Source organism: Budorcas taxicolor, chromosome 3 (genome assembly GCF_023091745.1).
Source record: "Budorcas taxicolor isolate Tak-1 chromosome 3, Takin1.1, whole genome shotgun sequence".
Taxonomy (NCBI): Eukaryota; Metazoa; Chordata; class Mammalia; order Artiodactyla; family Bovidae; genus Budorcas; species Budorcas taxicolor.
Window position 1 is genome coordinate 16,144,484 of NC_068912.1, and position 27,466 is coordinate 16,171,949.

General features: G+C 53.9%; 1 protein-coding gene across 3 annotated transcripts in view; it reads left to right on the forward strand.

Moving 5' to 3' along the window:
- The first annotated feature begins 5,503 nt into the window (after positions 1-5,503).
- Positions 5,504-27,466, forward strand: part of KCNN3 (potassium calcium-activated channel subfamily N member 3) — a 170,851-nt gene continuing 148,888 nt past the window's right edge. For all 3 annotated transcript variants that reach the window (XM_052638200.1, XM_052638201.1, XM_052638199.1), the window contains exon 1: positions 5,504-6,736. In XM_052638200.1, coding sequence (XP_052494160.1) covers positions 5,840-6,736 — 897 coding nt within the window. In that variant the 5' untranslated portion in view covers positions 5,504-5,839. The remainder of the gene's footprint in view (positions 6,737-27,466) is intronic.

Below are 27,466 nucleotides of genomic sequence, written 5' to 3' on the forward strand. Positions count from 1 at the left end.
CCCTGGATCTTAACTCAGTTTCCCCGTCTGTAGAATGGGGCTACTAATTCAACCCCACTGGCCTGTGGGGACCACATATGCACAGAGCAGGTTTTCAGTGAACGCACCAGGGCATGAGCTGTTAAGCTGTACATCTCTTTTGTAGCGAGATCCATGCAGAGCACAGAAGTTTCAATTTTTCTTCAGCAAAGCAGGATCCTGGAGGAGATGGTATATGCTGCCGTAGGTGGCTAAGAACGGCTGGTGGGCGCCCTGGAAGCAGGTAGGGGTGTGCTGTGGTCTTGCCTCACTCTTTCTACCATGGCTTGGAGGAGGCTGAGTGGGCTTGAGTTAGGAGAGCCCTCATCCTGGCTCTGGATGTTCAGGGACTCAGAGGAAAGCACGGATGAGGGATCTACACCTACAGATCGGAGCTCACTGTGGCCAGGCGTGCAGGTACGGGGTAAGCACTGTGTCCAGGGTCACAGTGCCCTGGACTCTTACTCAGGCATCACTTCACTCACTCACCTCCCGATTCAACACACAGTCTGGGTGCGAGGTGCGGTGCGGGGTTGTGTGTGTGTTTTACAATTCACACTACAGGCTCCTGTCGCCGAGCTGCTTGTGGGTGTAAATTAAAAACAGGGGAGGAAAGGCATGTATACAGAGGACTCCAATACAAGGCAAGGGGTGAAAAGTATCCCCAGAGAGATACAAATAAAGTGCTAAGGGAATTCAGAAGAGGGAGATGGTGTCAAACTAGGGGGGAGAAGCTGAGGAGGGGCTGTCTGGGAAGGCTTTGGGTGGAGGCAGCACTGTGCTTTCTTCACATTCCAGTGGGATGGGACACGGAGTGGGCTGGAGCGGCCTTCCAGGCAGCACGAACGGGGAAGGTGTAAAAGCATGAGTCTGGGGTCAGAAGTATCCAGGTTCAAATCCATGACTAACTTACGAACTTAAGCGAGTCACTTCAGCCTTTCTACATTTTAGTTTATGGGGGTGAGAATGTAAAGGCTGGAGTGATAGAACCTTCCTGGCCTGCTTTCCAGGGCTGCCAGGAAGTGAAAATGGAGTACTTTATGTGAAAGCAGTTGGAAAACTATAAAGTGCTATGAAAACGCAGGGGCTGCTTTTATTTTTAAAGCATTAATTGATTCAGCAACAAAACTCCCAGGTAAGAACAAAGTAATGACTCAACCTGGATGGGCTAGACAGCAGTTCAGCTCAAAGCTGTCTCTAACGCAATCATCCAGGGTCTGAGGAAGTGTGGTTGATCTTTATACTTTCATTCCTGGAAGGTTAAGGATAGCCCTTAACCACCACAAACTTTCTCAAAAATCCCACTGTTGTCTGTTGTTGTAGGTCATCTGAACTCCATCCATCCACCTATTTGTCTGTTCAGCCAGCCATCCAGCCAGTTTACCAATCTATCCATTCACCCATTCACCTATCCATCCATCCACCCACCCATCCATCCATCCATCCATCCATCCAATAAACCTATAATGAGTACATCCATGGCCAGATACCCTGCTAAGTGTTGGGGATACAGAAAAAATTAGACCCCTTCCCTGTGCTCAAGAACTCAACACTTAGTGGGAAGGACAGCTGTATAAATCATATATCATTACTTTTTTAAAAAGAGTATTCAGTCAGTTCTACATTTTGCGGAGTAACAAATTCCAGAGACCACAGATAATGGGATTTTAAGGCTGAGTGATCTTTGAACTCTCTTTGATCACACTCATTTTACTGATGGGGAAATTGTGATTATTGTTTATTGTGGAAAACAATATGACTTCCTCTTATTTGCCTCCAAATAACCTCTCCAAGCTCGCGAGTTCAGTTCAGTTCAGTGAATCTTTATTAAACATCTATTAGGTGCCAGGCTCTGGGCAGGAGCTGCAGGTGTGGCAGTGAAGATGCCATTCCTGCCCTCAGGGATGCACAGTCTAGGGACAAAGGGACATACAAAGAGAGAATAGCTCTGCTGCTGCTGCTCCAGTGCTTGATAAAGACAGGGAAAGAGGTGGGCACAGGCCCTGAACACACAGGAGACGGGCCCCTGCTTTGAATATGGGGAGCTTGGGAGAGGCTTCCCAGAAGGATGTCCCGTGAGCCATGTCTTGAAGGGCAAAAAGCAATGTGTTAGATGAAGATGTCCTGGAAAGGCATGCTGGGCAGAAGGCACAGCGTGGGCAAAGGCATGGAGGTAGAAATAGCATGGCTTATTGGAGGAACTCCCCTGGAGTAGGAAATGGCATTCCACTCCCATTTTCTTGCCTACAAAATCCCGTGGACAGAGGGGCCTAGCAGACTACAGTCCATAGGGTTGCAGAGAGTTGTACACGACTGAGTGACTGACTATATACTGCAGGAACCATACATGGTGTTGGGACTTAAAGAAAGAGGGAAGTGGTGAGGGATGAATGTGGAGAGGAGGGCAGGGGGAAAATACCAGTCCACCCAAGGTGGAGCTGGTATGGCCAAAGTGCACCTCTGCCTTACTGGGCTTGGTGAGCATGCCCTTGTTTCCTTTCTCTGTCCTTTCTGGGCTAAGAAACTCCAGTACATTCCCTTGGCCTTCCGCTTTACAGTCTTCGTCACTCAGCTGTGCCCAGCTCTTTGTGACCCATTGGATTGTAGCCCACCAGGTTCCTCTGTCCATGGGATTTTTTAGGCAAGAATACCAGAGTGGGTTGCCATTTCCTTCTCCAGGGGATCTTCCTGACCCAGGAATGGAACCAGTGTCTCCTGCACTGCAGGTGGATTCTTTACCTGCTAAGCCATCGGGGAAGCCCCTTGCAGTCTTAAGAGGTCTAATTCGTGTGAAGGATGAGCCTGTCCTTCAAGGTGTGGGTTTGGATATGCAGGAAAAGTCAGCCTTGATTTGCAAGACTTGCCAATTACTATGGTGTAAATATGTCCAACAGCAAGGATTTCAAGCTATCAATGCAACATCACTGGTCATGGAGTTGGGAAGAGAAATACAGTGTTGGGTTTTATAAGCCAGTACCACCCAGCTCCAGCACAGCTTCTGGGCTGCATGTATGTTCTGAAGAGGTAGCCTGCTCCTACTGACTTGCATGATATAGGGACCCTATCACTCCCATTTTATAGACTGGGAAGCTGAGGATCAGAAGGTGGTTGTCCTGCCTGTGATCGCACAGCCACTGCCTGACAGAGAGGGGCAGCCTGGGCAGCCTGACTCCAGAGCCTGAGTTCTAACCATGATATTGTTCTCTTCCCATTCCAACAGGGTGGCTGTATTGATGTGTGTGAGCTGCATCAGTGGCATTAGCCTTCAAGTTCCAGCCCATTTCCAGATGAATCTCCAGTTGACATTAGGCCCTGAATAGTTAGTTCTCCCATCTGCCAGGTGTTTCTCACCCCCATCCATGCTAGAAGGACATACTCAAACAGTCCCCATTGGATCCACCTGGCACAGCCAGGGGACCTGGAAGCAGGAGGGGATCCAGAAAGGTCAACTGAGACAGAGATAGAAGACAGATCATGGTGGTGGAGTGGGCACAGAAATGCCTAGACCTGGAGTCTGTCCCTAAAAATTGGTTTTTCACAGCCCAGATGCTGTGTCTAGCACTGAGAAGCAATAGTAACAGCACATTTCTTCTACTCACGACACAGTAATGGCAATTTGTTATGAAATCATTAAGCCTGAGTATATGATCTGGAGCCTTGAACAAAACAGGTGGCTCTGTTTGTGGATGGAAGGAGGGAAACCAAGAAGACAAACCAAGAAGGAAAGGAGCGGGCAGGCAGGGCATGCTGGAGGGATGGAGGTGTGGGAGAGGTACTGGTGGGCTGGCATGGTTGTGGGAAAATACATAAGACCCCAGGCTTGTGTCTGAGCCCGTGTTGTGACTTGCAGTGGCAGGGGGCGGGGCAGTGTTACCATGTCATCAATTATAATAACACTTATCAAGGTATTGTCTATAGTTTTAATTATGGAGGTTTCAGGGGTTGTGGCTTACACGTAATGCTTAACTGTCAATTATTAGGGCTGATAGGGGATTGGAGAGGTGAGAACTGGCATAGGAAGGGTACTCTGGGCTCTTTTGATGGGAGCTCCGCCCCTTCCTGACCTGGCTACTTGCTGCTCACCATTCAGAACTGCTTTAAAACCTCACTGTGTGTGTGCATGCTTATGGACCACTGAATGCACACCTGTGTATATATGTGCACCTGCATACGTGTATCTGTGTGTGTGTATGTGTGCATGGCTCTCCTACTCTTCCCCCTTTCTACCAGGAAAGCAGCTAGACAGAGGCCAAGGGGTGATGGTGGGACCAAGAGCCAGGTAGGAAGACATCGCCTCCCTAAAACCCCAGGTGTGCCTGGGGAATCCCAGGCCCCTCTTCACTGATCTCTAAGTTGCAGTTAGAAATGGAAATGAATTCAGCAGGGTCCCATTTCTTTGGAACTCCCTTTGCACACAGTGGGAGCTTAATAAATACTTGATGATGGTTCTGAACCTGGGAAGCCAGCAGCTGTTCCCAGCTCTGACTCTCAGAGCTCCATGGAACAGATCAGGTGGGGAGCAACCACAGGGGTCTTCAGTCTTCCCGCCAGACCCTACCGTGACTCCAAGTCCGGCTGCAGCCATAGTCCCTTCCACACATCCTGCTTTGCGGAGGCCAGTTCTCCCCCCACAACTTCTATCTGGCTCTTTCCCACTCGTCATTTGAGCCACATTTATGGAGCCACCACTTTGCACTGAGCGTCATAGTAGAAAGGCATCTTGGGAGATGGTATAGGGGCTGTGGGTTCAGACTGACCTGGGTTCAGATTCTACTACCCTTAATTACAAATGGGGTAACATCTGGCAAGTTACTTATCTGTGCTTGAGTGGTTTTTTTAAACAACGATTTTCATCTGTAGAAGAATAATGACATCATTTTCATAGGGTTGTTGTGAGGCTTAGAAATAACAGATGCTCCTGCACACATATTGCAGGCAGTTCAGTATCTACCTGGGGTCAGGAGGATGTGACCTTTGCTTCTGTGACCTTCAAGTTGTTACTCAATATCTCTGAGCATCAGTTTGTGAAATGGAAACACGATGCCCGCCTCCTTGGGTATTTGCAGGCTGTAGCTGGATAATAGGCGTGAAATAAGCTATCGTAGACCCTGACCATTAATAACTTCCTGTTTCTTGCCACCGCATCGGGGTGCACAGTTCCCCTCCGTACGAGGACCTCTGCTCCTCTTCGCCACCACCCCGCGTGCGCATACATCCCGTATCGCCGTGGGCTGACGGGTTTCTGCCATACCTGTCAGAGGAAAAGAGGGCAGCTGCTCAGCTCCCGGGTGGGAAGCGGAAACTACAGTTCCCAGCCCGCGCTGCGCCGCCGCCGGGGCAGGGAGCGGAGCGCGGCAGGCCCCTCCTCTGGGGAGGAGCCTTTGTGGGGGGCGGAGTTAGGAGGTGGTTGGAGAGTTAAGCCAAGCCAATGAGACCGGCTGCTAATAAGTGGGCTTGGCTTACCCTATAACAGTGGCAGGAGGAGGAGAGCAAAGCTATTGAGCCAGCGAGGAGTGAAGCTGAGCCTGGCCTCACACGCTCCTAGAGGACCACCTCCTGAGACAGAGTTCTTTTTCCCCCTTCTTCTTTCTCCAAGCTCCCCTCCTGCCCTCCCTCCCTGCCCAGTACCATGCATTCTTGAGTGGCAGCGTCTGGACTCCAGGCAGCCCCAGAGAACCGGAGCAAGCCAAAGAGAGAGGACTGGAGCCAAGACACTCTGGTGGGGGAGCTTGGATGCCTGGCTTTCTTTGAGGACATCTTTGGAACGAGGGTGGCTTTGGGGTGGGGGGTTGTGCTGCAGGCAATCCAGCCCGGCCCCAAGATGGACACTTCTGGGCACTTCCATGACTCTGGGGTGGGGGACCTGGATGAAGACCCCAAGTGCCCCTGTCCATCCTCCGGGGATGAGCAGCAGCAGCAGCAGCCGCCGCCACCACCGCCAGCACCACCAGCAGCCCCCCAGCAGCCCCCAGGACCCCCGTTGCAGCCTCAGCCTCCGCAGCTTCAGCAGCAGCAGCAGCAGCAGCCACCGCATCCCCTATCTCAGCTCACCCAACTCCAGAGCCAGCCCGTCCATCCCGGCCTGCTACACTCCTCTCCCACTGCTTTCAGGGGCCCCCCTTCATCCAACTCCACCGCCATCCTCCACCCTTCCTCCAGGCAAGGCAGCCAGCTCAATCTCAATGACCACTTGCTTGGCCACTCTCCAAGTTCCACAGCCACAAGTGGGCCTGGTGGAGGCGGCAGGCACCGGCAGGCCAGCCCCCTGGTGCACCGGCGGGACAGCAACCCCTTCACGGAGATCGCCATGAGTTCCTGCAAGTACAGCGGGGGGGTCATGAAGCCCCTTAGCCGCCTCAGCGCCTCCCGGAGGAACCTCATTGAGGCTGAGCCTGAGGGCCAACCCCTCCAGCTCTTCAGCCCCAGCAACCCCCCGGAGATCATCATCTCCTCCCGGGAGGACAACCATGCCCACCAGACCTTGCTCCATCACCCCAATGCCACCCAAAACCACCAGCATGCCGGTACCACCGCCAGCAGCGCCACCTTCCCCAAAGCCAACAAGCGGAAAAACCAAAACATTGGCTATAAGCTGGGACACAGGAGGGCCCTGTTTGAAAAGAGGAAGCGACTGAGTGACTATGCTCTGATTTTTGGGATGTTTGGAATTGTTGTTATGGTGATAGAGACCGAGCTCTCTTGGGGTTTGTACTCAAAGGTAGGGGCTGCAGTTTCTCTTTATACCTTTGAACAAAAGGAATATGTAGGTAGCAAAAGAGAGAGAGAGTGGGGGAGAGAGAGAGAGATTGGGGGAGAGAGAGAGATGGTGGTGGTGGGGAGAGGCGTTTGCTCAATTATATCGAACACTTAACTTCCCATGGTTTTCCTGCTTAATCCCGGGAGAATTCATTCCTTGCTTCCCTTGGAGGGGGGACATCCCCACACACTGTGTCTAATTTGCGGACTCTGTGTTAGGGAGGATTAAAGAATCCCTTCTGAGAAATCATCTTTCCTCCTGGCTCACTCGTACTAAAGCATAACCCAGCAGCTTAACGCACCAATTAATTACACTCTGCCTTGATGTGCTTGCCAGTTCCTGTGACTTCCCTCCTCTCCTCCCCTCCCTGCTCCACTCCATTTTCCCGAGGATAAAAAAGAAATAAATGTCTGGGTGGGGGCTGGGGATTCCATGCCAGTCCCTTCTCTGTCTTCTCCCTCTCTTCCCAAGTTTCCATTTCCCTCCTCCTCCCTGAGAGACTTAGGGCAAAATAGAGAAGCGCCGGTGATTTGGCGTCTCCTGTGTGTGTGTGGGGAGCGGGGGGGCATGGGGTAAAAATACAGGCGGAGGAAATCAGCGGTCCTTTCCCTCGGGAAAGAGGACTCAGAATAAACCTGCTACTGCCTCGTAAACACCCCCTGATAAAAATGGCTACAGGTGTTACCCGGGCAGAGCAGATGGGCGCCGCCTTGGCATCAGCGGCGGCGGTGGGGGGGAGTGCCTTTCCTTGGGATGGAATGACAGGGTTTCCCGGGCGTCCCCGAGAGCCCGCGCCCCCGGCTCAGTCCCAGTTCTCCCCTCCCACCCCAACTCCTTCTTCTCAGGGATAAATAAGGATGAGTGTGTGCGCGAGTGTGTGAGTGCGCGCCCCAATGGAGAACAGCGGCGGCGGCGGCACGGGCTTTAGCGGGGGAGCTGGCCCCGCTGCTCCAGCCTCTGTCCAGTTCCCAGGAGGAAGAGGGGGCTTCCCTCCCCTAGCGGGCTTGAAGTCGCGTCCTCCAAGGGAGTGGGGCTTGAGGAAGGTGGATTTCTGTCAAAGCTCTGCTTGCTGGGAGCCCTCCTGCTGCGAGCTTGAAGGCTTGGAGACCTGGGGAGTCACTGGGCAAGTGGGTTTTTTTTTCCCCACTCTACCCTTCACCCGCAGTTTACTTGTTGGGGTGTGTGTGTGTGCGCGCATGCATGCTTGCTTGCTTGTTGCTTGGATTTCTCTACTTATTTGTCATTTTGGGCAGGGGGTGGCTAGGCTGGCCAGCGGGTAGCTGGGAGGGGCTCAGCTGTTGGGGGTTTCAAATAGAGCTTGTTTCAGGCTGGGCACAGCTGCTGCGAGACTGTCACATTCCTTGTTGAAATCCAGCCACAAAAACCTGGGAGGTGCTGATCGGATTTCCCCCATTCCCAGCCTCTCGCTCTCTGAGCAGGGGATGGGCAGATCTGCCTGCTCTAGAAAGGGGTGGGGCAGACCTGTCAGACGGCATGAAGAGCCAGAATGAAGACTTCCAGGTGGAAGGTCCTGGCTGCTCAGAGGGCATTGCCCCAGCTCTGGCCAACTCCTGGAAGTCGCCTTCATCTCTGGAGGTGTAGCATTTGAGCCCCTCAGTGAGCTGGAGCGAGCGGGGTTTCCCCTGGAATCGCAGCTCACTTAGTCATTCCCTGTAATGAGCCTCTGAGTCTGCAGGTCTTTCTGCTTGCTGCCTTCTCCTGATGGGTGCTCCAGGAGAGGGGGCCACTGGTCTCGGCAGGCCTGACAGCCACTCTGGGCACAACCCCGGCCCCCTCCAGGTTCCCCCTGGGGACCAGGAGCCCTTGCTGGGGGGAACTGATGCAGGCCCAAGTGCTGGGGGGGTGGGGAGAAGGGGCAAGACCCTCTCTTTTAGTGAACTCTTGAGCTCTTAGGGGAATGGCTGTTCCTTGAGACAGCTCCCAGTGTGGGATCTGTCTGTGCACATTTGTCTTGATGGGGTGGGAGGGTTGCTGCTGGAGCAGGTGGCTCCCTGCTGGAGTATTCAGGGAAAGGGGCTTTCCCAGAGCCCGAGAAAGCAGACTCTGGGGCAAAGGAAAGTTGAGGTGATCCAAGGGGCTGGGCTTTGCCTAATTATAAGTTGATGACCCTCTGGCTGATGGGTGCATGGAGGGCAGCAGCAACCCAGAAAGTCTTGCTTGCCTCAGCTAATGAGGTGGCCACTTCCTGTGCACCTTGGGATTGGTCTTGGTGTGCTGAGCAGGGCTCACTTACACCTGCTCACCAGGCCTCCCATCCTCTATCCACCAGGCACTGAGTCACTACGGAACAAGTATTTTCTGGGTGTCTGTGTCAGGCCCTGTGGGCCTAGGAGGGGGTTAGGGCAGCTATTGTCTCTCCTCTCCTGGAGGCAAATAGGGTTGTTTTAAAGGAGCAGAGCAGAGTCTGAGTCCCAGCTCTGCCATCTCTAGTGTGTGATCCTGGACAATCCATGTAGCTTCTTTGAGCCTGTCTCCCCATCTGTCAAGTGGGGAGAGTGGGGTGCTCCAGGTAGGACCTATTGCTATTGTTATTGATGATAGGAGGAAAAAATATGTATTTTTCCTGTTATCTAGCTCTGGCTTCAGAATTAGTTGGGGCCTTGATAGGCTTGGAACCAAGACTTGTCAGTGGAATGAGAAGTTGTCTTGGAGGGGAGAACTTTGGGGAATGGGCTGGGTCTTCTGATTCACACGCATGCATGTTAAGTTGCTTCAGTCGTGTCTGACTCTTGTGACGCTATGAACTGTAGCCCACCTACGTCCTCTGTCCATGGGATTCTCCAGGCAAGAATACTGGAGTGGGTTGAAGAATACTGGTTCTCTTCCAGGGGATCTTCTTGACTGAGGGATCAAACCCTTGTGTCTTATGTCTCCTGCATTGGCAGACAGGTTCTTTACCACTAGTACAACCTGGGAAGCCTTGAAACCACCTATAACATGGGTCTGTTGCAGGGGAGGTGAACCTTTGTTCCCAGCCTTGCAGAGAAAACAGATTCTGTTGTGACGAGAGGGCTTAGGTCAGAAGGAAGAGTCACCAGCTGGGGGAACTCAGAGACAGTCAGTGACCCTAGGGATGGATGGCTGACAGCCTCTTTTGCTGGAGAACTCTGTCTGGTTGCTTTGGTGACTGGTGTGGAAGCAGGATGATGGACATATTGGATTATTCTGTCCTGATGGTTACAGTTCCCACTTTTGAGTGGGGAGAGGGACACACTTTCTTTTCCCTAGGTGATGACGATTACTAACCTTGTGTTTGAGCTGCCGCTGTCTGTAGTTTTCTGCTCTTTTTCTTGGGGCTGCGGCTTTCCTGTTTGCCTGTCTCTGGCTGCTATCTGTTACTGGGGGAGGAATTCACCACAGAGGCCTGGCTCTCTTAAGAAGAAATGGCGTGACCCCTGAGCATAGTCAGTTCATCCTAAAGGGTGACAGCCCAAGGAAGTAAAAGAAATCAGGATGGGATGGTCCTCAGCCTCCTTCTCACAAGCCACAGGTAATGATGGGAAAGGAAGATGGGCTGAGGTAGCAGGAGAGCCGTTTGTGATCACACCCAGGCCGTGGCACCTGATGGTTATTCCCGAACCGAATGAGGGTGAGGTGTTTTCTTTACGCATGGATTCACCCTTGAGGACTTAGCCCACGGCAGGGCCAGGTCTAGATGTCCTGTTGAGGAAGGAGTCTTAGTCTTAGGATACTGCATTAGTGCTGGTCAGGGTTAAGCAATGAGAATGTGGGGGTCCTTCTTGGCATGCTTTATTTTTCTCCAGAGCCGGTCTGAGCCACACCTGCTCCGGCATCATACACTGACTGCTGTGCTCTTTCAGGGAGAGCTGGGGGCTCGGTGGCTGCCCCCTCCCCACCTTGCCATCCTGCTGGTGCTTCCATCCAGCGGGGAAGTCATCAGTGGCCTTGTGTCTCAGGGACCTCCGGTGTCGGGTGGTAGGGTCAGCTCGGGGGAGGCTGGGAAATGCTGGGGCAGCAGAGAGGCTGTTTTGCACAACCTCAAACCACTTCCCCACCCCCGGCCTCCCAATCCGAGTTTCACCTCACAGGCAGAGCCCATCCCCTGCCCCCTCGTGCCCTGCTTCTGCCCTCCCCAGCTTCCTGCCTCTCTGCTCTTGCGCTCCCCTGGGGGCCTTGTTGCTGCGGTCACCCAGGCCATGAGTGGAGGCGTGGGGACGCCGGGCTTCCCCGGGCTGCCCAATCTACTCCATACGTGGCTTCCTTTCTTCAGGCCGCCTCGTGGGAGGCCAGCCTGAAAAAGGCAGGCTTCTCTGCACATCCCGAGGAGCTTGGTCCCCTGGCTGTTCACCCTTCCAAGAGAGTGGGGTCCTTTAGGGCCCACTGGTAGCTCTTTGGTGACCTCACAGAGGTCTGCCCCCAGCCTCCAGCTGGAATAATTGAGTGGGTTCACTGGTCCCAGCGCTTCTGTTCTCCTGCCCTCCCTGTCATGGAGGGTTTGTTTGCAGACCAGCAGCTGATGCTGGGTTCTGGGTGAATGGTCTACACTTCCTGCCAGACCCAGGAGCTGCTCTGGGATAGGAGGGTGACTGTGGGGCGGTGTCCCGGTGTTTGGGAGCAGATGCCGCAGGGTACTTATGTCTCTGGTTTCTGGCATGTTGGGAAGGTAGGAAAAGGTCAGATTCCTCTCCCTGGAGCCTCCCTATGGGACAGGGAGCAGAAGGCAGGAGATTTTTTAAAAAAAATTTTAATTATTTATTTGGCTGCGCGGGTCTTAGTTGCAGCATGTGGGATCTAGTTCCCTGACCAGGGATTGAACCTGTGCCCTCTCCATTGGCAGCACAGAGTCTTAGTCACTGGACCACCAGGGAAGTCCCAGGAGACTCTTTATAAGCGATTGGCTGGAGGCAGGCGCCCGGGGAGCCAGCCACCCAGGCCCGAGGCATATGTTTTACGATCACAGGTCACACCCAGGGTCTTGGCCCAAGGAGGTCAAGAGAGACTCTGGAGTGTGAAAGCCAGCCTGTTCTCCCACCCAGGGTGGTGGTGACTCTATTTATAACCTTGGTGGACAGTCTGCAAATGAGTCAAACGTTCGTAACCCACAGAAGGGACAGCTAACTTTTATATATGCTTCTCCTTTGCGTGTCATGACACTATTTATAACTGTCCCGGGGGAAAGACTTCATAACACATCCGGACTTCCTTTCCCCACAGGCAGCGCTCCCTGCTGCTCTGGCCCTGGCATCATCACTGGGGCATTTATCGGCTGCATGGGCTCATTATAAGCCTGGTGCGTGGCCTTGTATTTCCCTTACTGAGCTTGCAGGAAGGGGGATTTGTCGGGCCAGGGTCCACAAAGATCTGCTCTAAATCATAGAAGGTAAAGAAAAACAAGATGGAAAGAAATTGGAGTAAATTGTTGAAGCTGAGGCCCTGATAGAGATGTAAAATCAGAACTGAGAGCTTTGGCTTTGTTGCAGTTTTTTGGAAAGCACATTTGGGGGAGAAAATGAGTATGTGAGAGGGAGAGAGAGGGAGCGAGAAGGAGAGAGAAGGGGTGGTGAGGGGCGGCTGTGTACTGATTAAATGCTGCCTTCCTCAGCTCAGTGGCAGGCGGACCAGCACATTCATTCATTCGTAGCTGTTTTTCTTCTCTTTCTTTCAAAACCCCGAAGGGAGAGAGAGAGAAGAAAGCCTCCTAGTCTTTAAATAATGAGGGTGGGGAATTCTAAGACTGCACTGTTCTTAGGAGCTGTGGGGAGGAAAATTCTAGTGCCGTCTTTTCCTGGTGAGGAAAGTCCGGAGGAGGCTGTTGGGTTTTGGGGTGCCCCCTCCCCCTCCCCTGTCATTCCACCCCCAGGAGCTCAGCTGGGATCCGAGAGAGCAAGGATGGAAGGGGGAGCTGGGGGCAGGGACCACCCGGCTTTGTCTCTGGGCCTGGCCCTGCAGGGGCCGTGAATGCTGGGTGACAGGAGTGTGGAGGCAGGGAGCATCTGTACTGGGTAACCTTCCATGGAGAGTCCTGGAGGTAGGGGGTGGTCGCAGCCCCCTTCATAGATGATGTCACGGGGCCAAGCTGACACTGCTGGTGGGTAGCAGCACTGGATTAAGAACCCAGGGCCATTAGGGTCCCAAGTTTAAGCCTTTCTGCTTGCCTGCCTGCTGCTGGAGAAATTGGTTATCATTCTTAAGAGACAAACCAAGGTTTATGGGCCTGAGAGCTGTGATGCAAAATGTGGGAATGGGAGGCTTTACCAAGGGGCGAGAAGGGGCTTGATGGAGGGTGGGTACCAGTGCAGGTACCCAGAGGACACAGTGTGGGCAAGATGGCAAGGGGGCGGGGCCCTGGCGGCAGCCTCAGCCCGGGGTGACACATGGACAGGTCCACGGTCTGTCCTCCGCTGCCTCCTCACTCAGTGGAGGCCTGGTGATACTGTTCTGGGGCGATGCCGGCAAAGCCGAGAGGGCAGAAGGTGTGGGGATTACAGGAAGAACAGGAGTGTACCCTGCAGAGGCCTGGACCAGGTGGGCTCCTGTGGCCTGCAGAGCTCGCCCCCCACCCCCGGAGAGTCAGCAGGACGCTGCCGTGCGAGGCCCCCTGGCCTCCGGGCCCTCCTCTGTGCTCCCCGTCGCCCTCCTTTCCTCTTCTCCAGCTCTGACTCTAGGGCTTCTTGCTGGGATGACCCGTGCGGGCTCAGCATCTTGTGTCTCACAGGTATTTCCATGTTTGTTCCTCAGGATCCCCACCTCAGCCCTGGGAGTCGTTACAGTGTGCAGTAGCTCCCAGATGAGAAAGCTGAGCTGTGGGGGGTTAAGCGGCTAACTCCTGGTGCCCGTGTGAGGAGAGAGGGGTCAAGAATGAAAGCTCAGGTCCCCAGTACCCTACTCATCTCTCTGTTCCAAACCCCACCACAGACCTCTTCTGGGGATTTGAGTGAGGGAAACTTCAAGGGCTTCCCCATCCCTGCTTCTAGAACTTTCTTCTGCCTCCATGAGTCCCAGTTTCCTACTTCTTATTTAGCTCTCGTCAGCAGCAGTTAGTGTTCAAGGAAGGCCTGTCTCTGCTTTAAAGGAGCCCTGCAGAGGTCCCTCCACCTCTTGCTTCTGACATGCTGTGTGGCCTTTGTCAAGTCCCATCACCTCTCTGGGTCTCTGATTTTCCAGCTTAAAAATGAGGGCTGAACTCGGATGCTGAGCTCCTTTCCTGCTCTAAAACTTTCCGATTCCACTGAACATACATTTGTCCCGGCCTTATCACCAAGATGCCAAGCCATAGTCTTCCAGCTCCTGTTCTCAAGGGGTGCTGGGCCTGCACCAGGCACGATCCACCCAGGCTGGGCTATGGTTTCTGCCAGTGGTGTTGGGAGTGCTGAGGAAGGAGGCAGTCATTCAAGATGTTGAGGGGCTCCCTGTAGGAGGTGGGATGGCCCCTCAAGAGTTAGACCAAGATGGCAGGGTCACGGACCGCAGGCCTTTCAGAGAGTGAGAACGTTGGCAGCCAGGGTAGAGGGTACAGAGTGGGAGGGACCCCCATGTGCTGTCCACAGGGCAGGTAGGGAGGAAAGAAAAATCTGGGATTTAGCATCTTGTTGATAACTGCAATTGCCAGGGGCTCGAGTGCTGAAGACCCGCAGCTCTTCTTAGAGGTGATGCCGATTGGCAGAGGTGGCCTGGCATGGCAGTTTCAGCCGTGGGCTCTGGGCTCGCATCTAGACTCGGCAACCCTCTAGTGGTGGGTCCTCAGGGAGTTTCCTGAACCTGGGGCCGGTTTCTCAGACGTTCAGAGAGAACCAGGCCTGCCTATAGCATACATGGAACACAGGTCAGAGCTGGGCATACACTAAGCCCTGACGTCCATCAGGGACTGCTTTTGTGAGAGCGGTGTTTAGAAGATGCTCCTGTTAGCCCAGAGCCCCCACCACCCTGAGAGCCGTGGGGCGGGGGGTAGGGGCGTGGGTGCACATGTCACCCTCCACACAGGTGGCTGTAGAAAGGGGCTCTGGAAGGGGCGAACACATGTGGAAATGCTGCCTTCTCCTGAAATCAAACGGCTTTACCTTGGGTCCTGTTTCTGACTGGGTCCCTGTGGGTAAGTCTGTAGAAAACAGAAGCAGGCTGTCCCCTGGAAGGTGGGGCTGCAGTGGTGGCCCGGCTTGGGCTTCTGGAGCCTACTAACCTCATGGGACACAGTTATTCTACACTCAGCGTCAGCAGTCTGTGGCCTGGGCACAACTTGTTGGGTGTGGACCTGCAAACCGGACAGGTGGAGAGAGATCAAAAATAAGCCCAGGGAGCCAGGCCAGAGGCTGAGAGGCCTGGAGGAAGGTCAAGGGGACACACCATGACCAGGCAGAATGAGGCTGATAGCATGGGGTGACAGGGAGAGGGCCAGCCAGGAAGCCGCCTTGGGATAGAGCTCGGCAAGAAAAGAAAAGCTTTCCTGACGTGTCTTCAAGGGAACACAGCTTTTTTCCTTCAACACTTGCAATGGGGTACCTTCTTGAATTCAAAAGGTCGTAGGGGCTTGTGTCTCAATCTCCATAAAAAAAAAAACACCCTTTCTGCTCTGCATGCGTACTAAACCACTTCAGTCATGTCTGACTCTTTACGACTCTATGGACGGTAGCCCACTAGGGTCCTCTGTCCTTGGGATTCTCTAGGCAAGAATACTGGAGTGGGTTGCCATGCCTTCCTCCAGAGGATCTTCCTGAACCAGGGATCGAACCTGCGTCTCTTACCTCTCCTGCATTGGGAGGTGTGTTCTTTACCACTAGTGCCACCTGGGAAGCCCCCTTTCTACTCTGGCAGGTGGTAACTCTCCCACCCAGGCGTCAAGGAGCAGAAAGAGCAGCTGGGTCGGGGAGGGATGTACCAGGGGATCGGGGCTCGCCCTGCATGGAAGCCATTTTTTTTTTCAATAGGCCTGGTCGCAAGGTAACCAGAGTTGTATTCTGAGCAGAGCCGTGTTAACACTAAATGAACAACATGCAAATGATGTGTGAAATAATATGCAAATTGGCATCTGTTATTTTTGAGGCAGCGTGTTGGGCATTTTTCTTAAAGGACAGGCATTGTGCTCAGTGTCAAGTGAACAGGAAACTGTCTTACGGGACGTTCCCCTAGTAGCTGAATGGGCTGGTACCTGCCCCTCAGGGTTCATGAGCACCAGACCAGCCAGCCAGCATCTTCAGGAATCATTGGTGTTTAGCTTGAGCTGATAAATGGAAAAGCCCAGGAAGCTGGGGGTCTTGGCCAGGGCCCCCTGGCAGACAAGGAACGGGATGAGGCAGGTGATCTGTCTGATCGTGGGCAGCCGGGGAGAGGCTGCACTGGGGGCTAATGCTGGCCCAGTTCCTTGCGGCTGGTTGGCTATAAGGCCAGTGACTCAAAGTCTCTGAGCCTCAGTTTCCCCATCTGTAAATGGAGAGAGTGGCGTTCGCCAGCCCAGTGAGAACTAAACGTGATAATGGTTGGGTAAATGGCCAGCCCGGTGGCTGGCACATCCCGAGCTGCCAACAAATGGCAGTTCTTCCTAGCGCCTCTGCCTGAGTTGGCACCTGCCTGCATCCTCGCAAGGTTCCACCAGCAGGGATTTTTGCACAGCCTTTTCTCCCTTTTAAGAAGATTTCTGATTTTAACAAATTGGGGCTTAGCCATTTTCTCTCTCTCCTGGCTTCCATCGGGGAGGATGTTGGCTTGCTCAGCCGGTCCCCAAATAGCTCCCACGAGTGGGGATGCCCAGAGCCACGGACAGAGGTGATGTCACCTTCCTCCAGGATGAGGGCTTCAGCTGGGCACGTTGCTGTGGGTTGAGTTACTGCCTGTGGAGGGGCTCAGAGCTGGATGGCATTGACAGGCTGACCCGGAGAGGCCCCCTCTGGGGACAGCTGCTGGCGTATCTGAGCTGGTGTGGTACCATAGCTCCCTGAAGGGCCAAGCTCCATGGACCCACCAGGTGTGCCAGCCTGCGTGACATGGCCCCTGTACAGGCCTCCCACCTCTGTGAGGAAAGAGCAGAGACCATCCTCCTCTTTACAGGACCCCAAGGCCCAGAGAAGTTATGTAACTTGTCCAAGGCCACTCAGCATTGTGAGTGGAATCCAGGAATTCTGGGGTTTAGTCCCACTGAACACCCACTATATGGCAGGCCCTGTTCTAGTTTCCAGGAGTGCAAAGGTCTATGCCCTTAAGGATGTAAGTCAGCTATAGGAGTGACTCCTCAATGAAATGTGTTGCTCTCTGCATTCTCTTTCTAGAAGGGTTCAGACTTTCAACACAGACCTGGATTCAAATCCTGGTCATGTGCTATTGAACTGTGTGACCTTGAGCAGTGGTCTCTTTATCTGGAAAGAGGGATTATAGTTCCTTTTGCTGAGGGTGGAGGTGGAGGATTCACCTTGGCACAGACCTGGCTACTGGGGGCTCTTTTGTCCACACTGCTCCACGGCAAGCTTTGCCATGCTGTTTCTTTTTGAGAGTTCAGGGGCCATGGGATTGTAGAAACCCTTTAGAGTTGGGCCCGTGACTCCCTACCCTTCCTGCTCTGGGTTGGACTGAGCATTCAGCTCCATCAAGACGCTCTCTCCTGCTCCTGAGGGGCTAATGATGCTGAGCTGGGTGGGAGGACATTTTGGTACAAGAAGCCAGACTGTGTGCCAGTGATGGAGAGATCCCTCAAGAGTGAAATGAAATTGATGTGAGTGGAGAGCAAGTCCAGGATGGAGCTTGAGTCATGAGGGTTTCCTCGAGGGTGGAGGGGACCATCTATAATGCATCTGTTCTCAGCAGCTCAGCAGAATGCTCTGCTCTTACAAAATGGAAACTTCTTTCCCCTTTCATAAAAATGACTCCAAAGCAACACTCTTAGTCAGGAGTGTAAAAAGGAGCAGATGGAGGAGGAGAGGACATTGAACATATATCAGGGCCTACTCATCTAATCCTCACAGCAATCCTTGTTTTACAGATGACTGACCCAGGGCTCAGAGAGGTTGGTGACTTGCTCAGGATCTTACAGCCAGGAAGTGGTGGTCTTGGGGCTCGAACCCAAAAGTGGCAAAACACATGCCTTGTGTGGCAGACATGTTTTTGCAGATCACCTCCTGGCCTGGGGCTCTTTCAAGCCAAAAAGCTGTTCTTGTTCTCTCCACCCTTGTCTGCTGTCACTGTCTTTCCAGCCTCCTCGGAGCCTCAGTGGATGATTTGAGCTCTGCAGGAAGGGGTGGAGGGGAGGAGAGAGAAGGGGAGGATGTCAGCTTGGACACAGGGGTCTATTGAACCTTCAAGAGGCCTGGGCACATCGACAGGGAAGACTGGGCTCTGGGGCGGAGGACGGCCCCTGCGGGCTCTGGAGGGGTCAGCTGCGCAGCCAACAGTCGTGCTTAGTGTTCTTGCCCCAGCTCTGCAGCTTCCCGGCTGCGCAGCCTAGCTGACAAAGTTGACCTCTGTGAACCTCAGTCTTCAGATCTGTGAATAGGGATGACGATGTGGGCCATGAGGAGCCAGTGAGATGAGACCCAGTGCCGAACTCATGGTAAAGGGCTGGGGCAATGCCAGCTGGTTTTTATCATTAATTTTCTCATTGTACAACCTGAAAACTCCAAACACAGACTTAGTCTCCAAAACCCAGAGGACTAGATAGAGTCCCCGACCTTGTGACCCTTCCTGGCTGGACCGTCTGTGGCTGGCCTGGCCAGCAGGCGTCTCCCTGGGCCCATTCCATTTCAGGAACAGTCCAGTGACCCCTGCCCCTCACCTCGTCTCCCCCACCATTGGTCCTGCTCCTGGTGTATCCCAGGACCACCCCCGCCCCAGCTTCACAGGCCCTTGGTCTTGGGTGAGTAACTTGGTTCATGAGGGTTGACAGGTGCCAGGCTGGCTTTGGGAGTTCAGCACTTAAGACATGGAGCTCCAGGCTGGTGGGGGAGGCAGGCAGTGAACAAGTCATGACAGGTATGGTGGGAGTTTCGTAGGAGACAAGACCACACATATTTGGGTCCTCCATTTGACCCATAAAGCTGAGACTGAGCCCCCCATGCCTTCTGCCTGCTCCCCTGCCCTCTCTTCCTGCAGGTCTGTCTCACCTCACTTCTCTCATCTTCGCTTGTATCTGGCTCCCAGTCACCCCCGGCTTCCTCTCTGTGGCAGCATAGCCTGGTGTCAGGAGAGCAGGCTTTCACGTGACGGATCTGCGTTTGAACTTCCTACTGCCTGTGTGGCTTTGGGCAAGTTGATCCAATGCTTTGATTCTCCCTCCTTGGAGGTTCGCTTAACCCTATTTCTGGGGGCAGTTGTGAGGATTCAGTGAGGCCCCACTGTATGTAAAGCATGTGACATGGATTTTGGCCCTTGCTGAGCACCAGTGAAGCCTGTGGGTGAAGAGAAAGGTCCTGGACTAGGAGGGAGAAACTTAAAACTTGGTTTCTGGGCCTCTGTTTTCTCATCTGGAAAATGGGAGAAGTGAGGTGGATGATAATTTTTCATTTGGCCACTTTAAGGGAGGAGGATCATGAGGACCAGATGGAATTAAGGAGTGAAGGGGAAGAAAGCTGTGATGCCCTGAGTGAAGTGGTGTTTGGCTGCTCACGGGTGTGTTTTAGGGGTGGGGGAGGTGTGCTGGGGAGGTTTTATCTGTCTACCCAGGAGTGAAAACCTGCGAAGGCATTTTGGCTAAGTGGATTTTCTCACTATCGGGAGACAGCTGAGAGACAGACCCTTCTGGCTAGCCTTCCTGCCTGCTGCCTCCTCCCTGCAGGCCAGCCCTTGGCGTGAGGCCTGTTCGGCTCCTGAACCCTCCTAGCAGCAGGGATTTAATTACTATAATGTAAGTAGCCGTGGCTCAAGGCCTGCTGGCGGAGGGGAAACAGATTTGTCTTCTCACTGGGAGAATAAAAATCGATAGGAAGGAAAGGCAATGTACCTTCCTCTGGAGTGTGGGGCTGATGGGCGGCTTTCTTGGAGGTGTGGGGAGAGCGGCCGGCACGGCAGTGGGCAGGAGACACTGGGTCCGGTTCAAGGTTCTTTGCTTCTGGCTTTTGTCTTCAGTGTGTGACTCAGCTGAGCTGCCTCTGTTTCCCTAGTCACATGTTAAGCACCTGCTGCGTGCCTTACAGTGCCCTTTAGAAATTTCTAGCTGAGTAGGGCGGAGAAGATAATGGCACCCCACTCCAGTACTCTTGCCTGGAAAATCCCATGGACAGAGGAGCCTGGAAGGCTGCAGTCCATGGGGTCACTGAGGGTCAGAAATGACTGAAGTGACTTAGCAGCAGCAGCCGAGTAGGGAGCCCAGGGAGAAAAATAAATAACTTTATTCATTCAGTAAATAGTTATTAAACACTTTAATAATTGTGCCAGTGTTGTTCTAGGTACCACAGCTATAGTAGAAAGAAGCCAAGGAGATAAAAACCCTGGCCTCTGGAACTTACATTTTAGTAGGTAATACTGACAATACACTATATGTTAATTATACTTTATGTTAGACGGCAATAAATGATGTGAAGAAAAAGAAAGCTGAGATGGGAGGGCTGGGAGTTCTGAACGACTTGTAATCTTAAATACATTGGACGGTCTCACTGAGAAGGTGACAATTGATGGGAGATCTTTAGGAGGTGAGGGAGGGAGCCCCGGGGGAATAGGAAAGAGCAGTTTGAAGGCACTGGGTCATCAGTCTGCCTGACATGGTCTGAGCAGCGCTGACCAGTACTGATATAGTACAAGCCACGTCTGGAATTTCAGATTGTCCAGTCGCTATATTAGAGAATGGAAAAAGAGAAATGTGAAATTAACGCTAATGCTATTTTCTGTTTATCCCAATGTAGTAAGAAGTATCCCCACTCCAGTACTCTTGCCTGGAAAATCCCATGGACGGAGGAGCCTGGTAGGCTGCAGTCCATCGGGTCGCTAAGAGTCGGACACGACTGAGCGGCTTCACTTTCACTTTTCACATGCATTGGAGAAGGCAATGGCAACCCACTCCAGTGTTCTTGCGTGGAGAATCCCAGGGACGGGGGAGCCTGGTGAGCTGCCGTCTATGGGGTCGCACAGAGTCGGACACAACTGAAGCAACTTAGCAGCAGCAGCAGCAGTAAGAAGTATTACCATTTCTATGTGTCATCAATGCAAAAGATGATTGAGAAAGCCTAGATTCTATTCTTCCTGCTAAGTCTCTGAAATCTGGAGTGTTGTGTATCTTACAGCACATGTCAACTGGACACGAACTTTTCACTGGAAATACCTGATCTGTATTCAGAGTTCATAAAATTTACAGTTAGAAAAGTAGGCTCACATACTGAGACTGCAGCAAATATATTTAAAAGTTTTCCAATAGATGAATGGAGTGTCATTTTTAAAGTATGTTATTGAGAATGAACTACATTAAATTCTTCTGCACTCACCACATTGCAGGGCTGCAGTGGACACGTGCCCAGTTGCTGCTGTGTTAGGCTGCGCAGGGCTTGTGCAGTGAGGCTGAGCTGGGGAGTGATGGGGACGTGGAGGAAGCACGAAGGGAGTGAGGTCAGAGAGGAGGCAGGTCTGACTGCAGGGCTTTGCAGGCCATGGTGAGGAGTTTGACTTCCACCCTGGTTTAAACGGGAGCAGATGGAGGGCTTTGAGTGGAAAAGTATCAGACTCTGACTTACATTCAATAGGGTGGCTCTGGCTGCAGTGATGGAACAGGTGAGGGGGCGGGGGCAAAGGTACCCAGTTACGAAGCTGCAGTCGCAGTCCAGATGAGGGGTGGTGGTGCTTCAGAACCAGCCAGTGGCAGTGAAATGGTGGGAAGTGGTTAACTTCTTGGCATTTTTGGAAGGAAGGCATTCCTGATGAACTGGATGCAGAGGTATGATAGAGGGGGACGGGGTGGAGAAAGGGAAGGTCAACGATGAGGCCAAGATTTTGGCCCAAGACTCAACGGACACGAATTTGAGCCAACTCCAGGAGATAGTGGAGGACAGAGCAGACTTTCATGCTGCAGTCCGTGGGGTCGCAAAGAGTCGGACGTGGCTGAACAGCAATATAGAAGGATGGAATTTCCATTAATCAGAATGGAGAAGACTGTGAGAGAAGCAGTTTGGGGGAGAAGATGGGAGTTGGGGATTGGACTTGCTAGATTTGAGATGTGTCAGTTTCAATGTACTGTGGATAGCGTGGGCCCTGAGGTTGTGGGAGGTCAGAGGCCTGGGGTGTGGAAGTCTTCCGCCTGAACCCCTGCACCAAGACGGATGACTCCCCTCCCATTCCCAGGGGCAGTTCATGGCACAGCTGCATTTTAAAAACATTCAAATAAATTCTCCATGCCTCCAGCACCATCGATGCGTACTTCCTGAATGTCACTGGAAGTTGCTAGGGTCTTCTGAGTCAGAGTCATATTTCAAGGTCACATCTCCCTGCTCCTGGCTGACCCCAGAACAGTGTGATGAATAAGAGTCATACATGGTCAAGAGCTCTCCCAGCATGCTGGGAAGGCCAATTTTATGGGAAGTTACTAAAGCAATACAAGCCTCTGAAGCCACACATTCCTAATTTCCCAGCACTTTAACTCTGCAGGAATGTGGGGGAAAGGATTAACTAGGGGTGGAGAGGGGGTGACACTCCAGGTCTCTCAGCCGGGGAGGAGGGGCCTGGCCTCTGAGGACCTCAGGCCTCACATTCACCAGCCGTGCCACTGAGTACCAAGAGCGCTTAGGGACCGTGCCAGGTGCCGTCACACCTGTTCCTTTTCCAGCTGGGAGGAGAGCTGGGAAAGGGGGCGAGAGTGACTTGCAAGGGCTTCTCCCAATCCTTCTGGTGTCCAGCCCTGGCACCTGGCCTGGAGAGTGAGGGTCCTGGGACTTGTGGACAGAGGCCACTCCGTTCTGGCAGCCTAGGCCTGCGGGGAATGGGTCTTTTGACTTGGGTCCAAATCCAGAGACTGACCATTATTCGGTGAGACTTCAGTGATTTGACCTTTGAGTCCATTAGTGCATCTGTTGAATGGGGATGATGATGCCTGCCTGGGCAGTTTTGTGAAGTGATGTTAATGAATGACTTTAGTGCTGGATTGTGACACTTGGTAAATATCGACACTTAGTAAATGTTGATTCTCCTCTTCCTTCCAGGGATGTAAGAATTGCCTGTGGAGGGGCCAGCTCTGCGCTTGGAGTGGAGGGAGGTGGTGCAGAGGGTAGTGGTGTTGGAGTGAGGTTGCCCAGTTAGCAATGAGTGAGTGAAAGAGAAGGAAGCGCCTGTCTGAATGGGAGAGAGTGAGGACGAGGAGCGGGGCGTCTCCTCCGTCCATGAGGTTGGGATCTCATTGTGTGCCTTTGGCTCGAAGCTGCTGAGTGGGGTGACTTTGCTCCCCCGAGGAGTATTTGGCCACATCTGCAGACGTTTTTGGTCATCATGATGAGGGGAAGGCTGTTACAGATGTCTCAAGGGTAGAGGCCAGGGACGCTGGTAAACATCCTACAACACACAGGGCAGTCCCCGCAACAAAGAATTACCCGGCCCCAGTGTCAGGGGCAACGGGGCGGGGGAAGCCTGCTCCAGATGACTCATTCTCACAGGCTTCTTGTGAGGAGGCATGAGCAAATGGATGAGACTGCTTCATCAGCTGGAGCGTGCCACTCCAGCCCCTCCCTCCCCACACCCTTTTCTCAGGGGCAGCCCCGTGTCATGAAGGGCTCTGGACCAGGACTTGGAAGACCTGCGTTCAAGGCCCGACTCAGTGGCGTGTGTCCTTGTGTTTGGTCTCCGTGTCCTTTGCCCTTGCAGGCCTCACGTGTAATTGGGACGGGGCGGGGGGAGGGGGGGGGGGGTACCTCCACAGCAGGGGGGCTGTGGGGTGGACCCCGTGGGAGCCTGTATGAGGAAGGCGCTCCATCAGCTGGGCTGTGCTGTCAAACGAGGGCACCGGGATTGGAACCTTTCCACATTTGCCTGTCCGTGAGTGGGCCTTGAGGAGAGGGGAGTCCAGGAGCGCCTCTCTGCCCCCACAGGACCACGTGGCTATTCCTGCAAGGCCTGCTCCATCTTGCTTCTTATTTTGTATGTTCCCGAACAGGTGGAGGAATTGGGAAGATGGAATTTGCAGGGAAATGCAGGGTTATCGTTTCTGTGCCGTGTGAGTGGGAGACAGAGCCGCTTGAGTGGCAGATTCCTTGGCAGGGGAGAGTCAGCTGAGTGTGCCAGCCTGGGCATGGCTAGAATCCCTTTGGGGCGAGTGGGCCAGAATCCCCCGGTAGGCCCCTTGTATGACTGTTTGTTCTGAGCTCAAGACTGACTGCAGGGGAAGACAGGCCCCGCTGATGGTCCACATTGATGAGTGGAATCTCTGAGGGTATTCTGGCAGACTTTCCCCGATGCCCTTTCTGTGCCAAGCATAGGCCCCAGAAATGTTGGGGGACAAAGAGATGGGCACAGTGTGCTTGGGGCGGGTGGGGGGGAGGTGGGGGCCGGGCCGCCACGACTCTCAGGAGCAGCAGACTGTGACAAGGGCTCTGATAAGGTGGGGCTTTACGTTGAGGCACGCCAGGAGCCTCTCACATCTGGGGGTGTCTTAGAGGAAGTGGGGGTGCATGCTTCGTAGGTAGGGAGGGCTTCATGAGGCCAAAGGGAAAGAGTGTTCCGAGCTGATGGCACAGTGTGGGCAGAGGCCCAAAGTGGGAGCATGCCCAGTGTTCTCAGGGAGGGACAAAGGAGGTCGGTTTTCCTGGAAGTGCTGGGAAGAGAGCCCTGGAGAGGGGCGTGGAAGCTGCCCATGGGGCTCACACACCAGGCCGACCACCAGGCCGAAGAGGCTGCACTTCTCTCTGAAGGCACGGGAAGCCATGGAAGGTGTCTGAGCAGAGAGGGGGCATGATCGAGCCCCAGCAGAGGAAATGGGTTGTTTCTAAAAGGAGGAAGCTTGAAACCGGGAGGCTGGTTAGGAGGTTATTGCAGTAGTTCTACAGAAGAGGAGGTGAGGGCTTGAACCAGGCTGAAGGCAAAGATGGGGGAGGAGGCAAGGTTTATGGAGGCCGAGTGTGTTCACTTAGTATACTTAGGGTCAGTTGCTTCAGTCGTGTCCGACTCTTTGCAATCATATGGACTATAGCCCACCAGGCTCCTCTGTCCATGGGATTCTCCAGACAAGAATACTGGAGTGGGTTGCCATTTCTTCTCCAGGGGATCTTCCCAACCCAGGAGTTGAACCCAGGTTGCCCTCCTTGCAGGCAGATTCTTACCATCTGAGCCACCAGGGCAGCTACACATTTCTCCACCCTGGATGTTGTGTGTGAGGGTCACGGCGAGCACTAGGCCCTATTCCCCTTACCGTTCTGCTCAAAACCAGCGCCTTCTTGGACGATGGGAAGCCGTGAGCCTTGAAGCAGAGCGCCAGTCCCAGGGGGCGGGGTGGCACAGTGCCCACATGAGCCACCCTGGCTGGGGGTGCTTTCCTTCTGGAACCCACGGGGCTCAGCCCTGGCCTCCTGCCAAGCCCAAGGGAGATGGAGCACACCCTCTTCCTGCTCGTTTTCAAAGACAGGGGAGGAATCACGGCAGCGGGCTGCGGCCAGCTCCGCTTGGGCTCACATCACAGCGCGGGTGCTGACAGGCTGCACTCGTGGGCAAGCTGCCCGGTCTCCCTGAACCTCAGCCTGTGCAAGTGTGAAATGGGGGTCACGGTGCTCAGCCCCTGGGGTGTTGTGAGAGAGGATTAATAAGGCCACAGGTGTAAAGTTCTTAGCTCAGTACATGGCCACGATTTCAATTTATAAGACACAGTGACAGACTGTGACGGGGCGGGGAGAGCAGGGCCCTGTGGCCTGTGATGGAGATGGAGTCCTGGGAAGTGGGTGACATGGTGAGTTCTGTCTTGAGGGTATCGCCTCTGAGGGGTTGGTCCGGGGGCATCCCAGGAGGGTATCCTGCAGGAATTGGGTGATGCTAGGGGTCTTCCAGCTGTGGGGTTCACAGGAACCACGCTTCCTAGTTGGCTTGGAATCAGCTTTTCAGAACCCCAGTGTCATTGTAGGTGGTCCCAGTATGAGGCTCAGGAGCTGGGTCAGCCTGGCCGTGGTCCTCAGTGCCTCCCTCCCCGAAACTGGCTCCACCTCTGCCCAGGGTCCCGATGGGTCTTGGCCCAGCGCAGGCTCCAGAGAGGAGGAGCCCTGAGTTCCAGGACCCTGATACCTGCCCCGGGTCTGCCCCTTCCCTGTCAGGGTGACCTGGGCAGGAGTGTGGGCTCTCAGGGTGGGGGGGTCAGCATCCTCATCCATGATATGGGGGTGATTGTGGGAGGATCCGTGAACTGAGGTCTGGGGAAACCTCCCGCTGTGCCTGGCTCATTGGGGCTCTCAGCAAACATTTGGTGAATGAATGAAGGCAAGCCTGGGCAGGAGGCAGAAAGGGATGTTGAGGGGTGGCCCTGAGGAGAGGCCAGGGAGTCCGGTGGATAGCAAGGGGGTAGGCTTGATCCCAGCTCAACTCCTGGCTTTGCCACTTGCTTCCGGAATGTCTTCCTCATTACCGCCATGTGTGGGTGGTAGGGACAGGAGGTTGGGCTTGGGGGCCACCCTCATGCCCACCTCACCACGTGGCGATGGATCTATAGGGATAAATGGCACCAAGGAAGCATGTAGATTACCCAGGAGCATGCATTCCTCCTTCAGGAAGCATGGTAGGCAGTTAGGGCAAAGTTGCCCCCAAAGCGTGCTCCCCAAATGCCTTTATTTCCCCAGTTGTGGCAGTGCAGAGAGCAGGGGGCCTTCTGAAGGTGACTGTTCTTGCTGCCCTGGCTGCAGGTCATGTATTCCTTTTCTTAAATGTGAGCCAGGTCTGTAGACACTGGCTGCAGCCACCTTAGGGCAGTGGCGGACCATGGCCTGGGAGGGACTGTGGGAGAGCCATCTGCTCCTGTGCCCACAATGAGGGGGTATGCTGTGTGGAGAATGTAAAAAAATAAGCAAGAATAAATAAAACCAACTAGAAGTCCTTTTATTACCACCACGTGTGTTCTCTTAATAGGTCAGTGATCAGCTCCTCCCCTTCTAGGGCCAGAGGCTGTTCCTCGCTTCCCCTTGGTACGCCCTGCCCAGTGGTCCTCCAGAAAAGAGCCTCAGAGCTGTCAGTGGCAGGAGAGGAGCTCACGGAGCCCTGGCCAAGGAAGCAGAAGTGATCTGGGGAGTAAGGCATTTATGATGGGAGTGGCAGCGTGGATTTGGGGCCCAGGAGACCTCGCCAGGAAGTGAGAGGAGAAGTAGGTGGGGAGCTGTGGGCAGTGGAGGTGCCCGCTGTGAGCTCAGGGGAAGCATTGTCCAGGCCCTTTGGTTGTGGGCAAGAGAGGGTGTGTTCCATCTCCCCCGGGCCCAGCAGGAGGCCAGCGCTGAGCCCCGTGGGTTCCAGAAGGAAAGCCCCCCAGCCAGAGCAGCTGATGCTAGCTGGTGTGGGTGCTGTGCCACCCCGCTCTGTGGGACTGGCGAGCTGCTGCCTGTCCTCCTAGGAGGGACTGGTCCTAAACTGGGGAGGGGCGGAGTCGGAGCTGCCCTGGGGGCTGGGGGAGCGGGAGGGGTTTGGAGAAGGCAGAAGACACGCTGGGATTCACAGTTCTCCACCTGGCAGAACAGGGATATGCATGAGAGTCAAAATGAGAGCTTTTAGGGTTTAATGACCATGATTGAACAGGTTTCCTTGCAGGGTTGAGGGAGGGGCCCATCTCTCCAGACTGTGGAGGCTCAGTGGATGTTCAAGGGG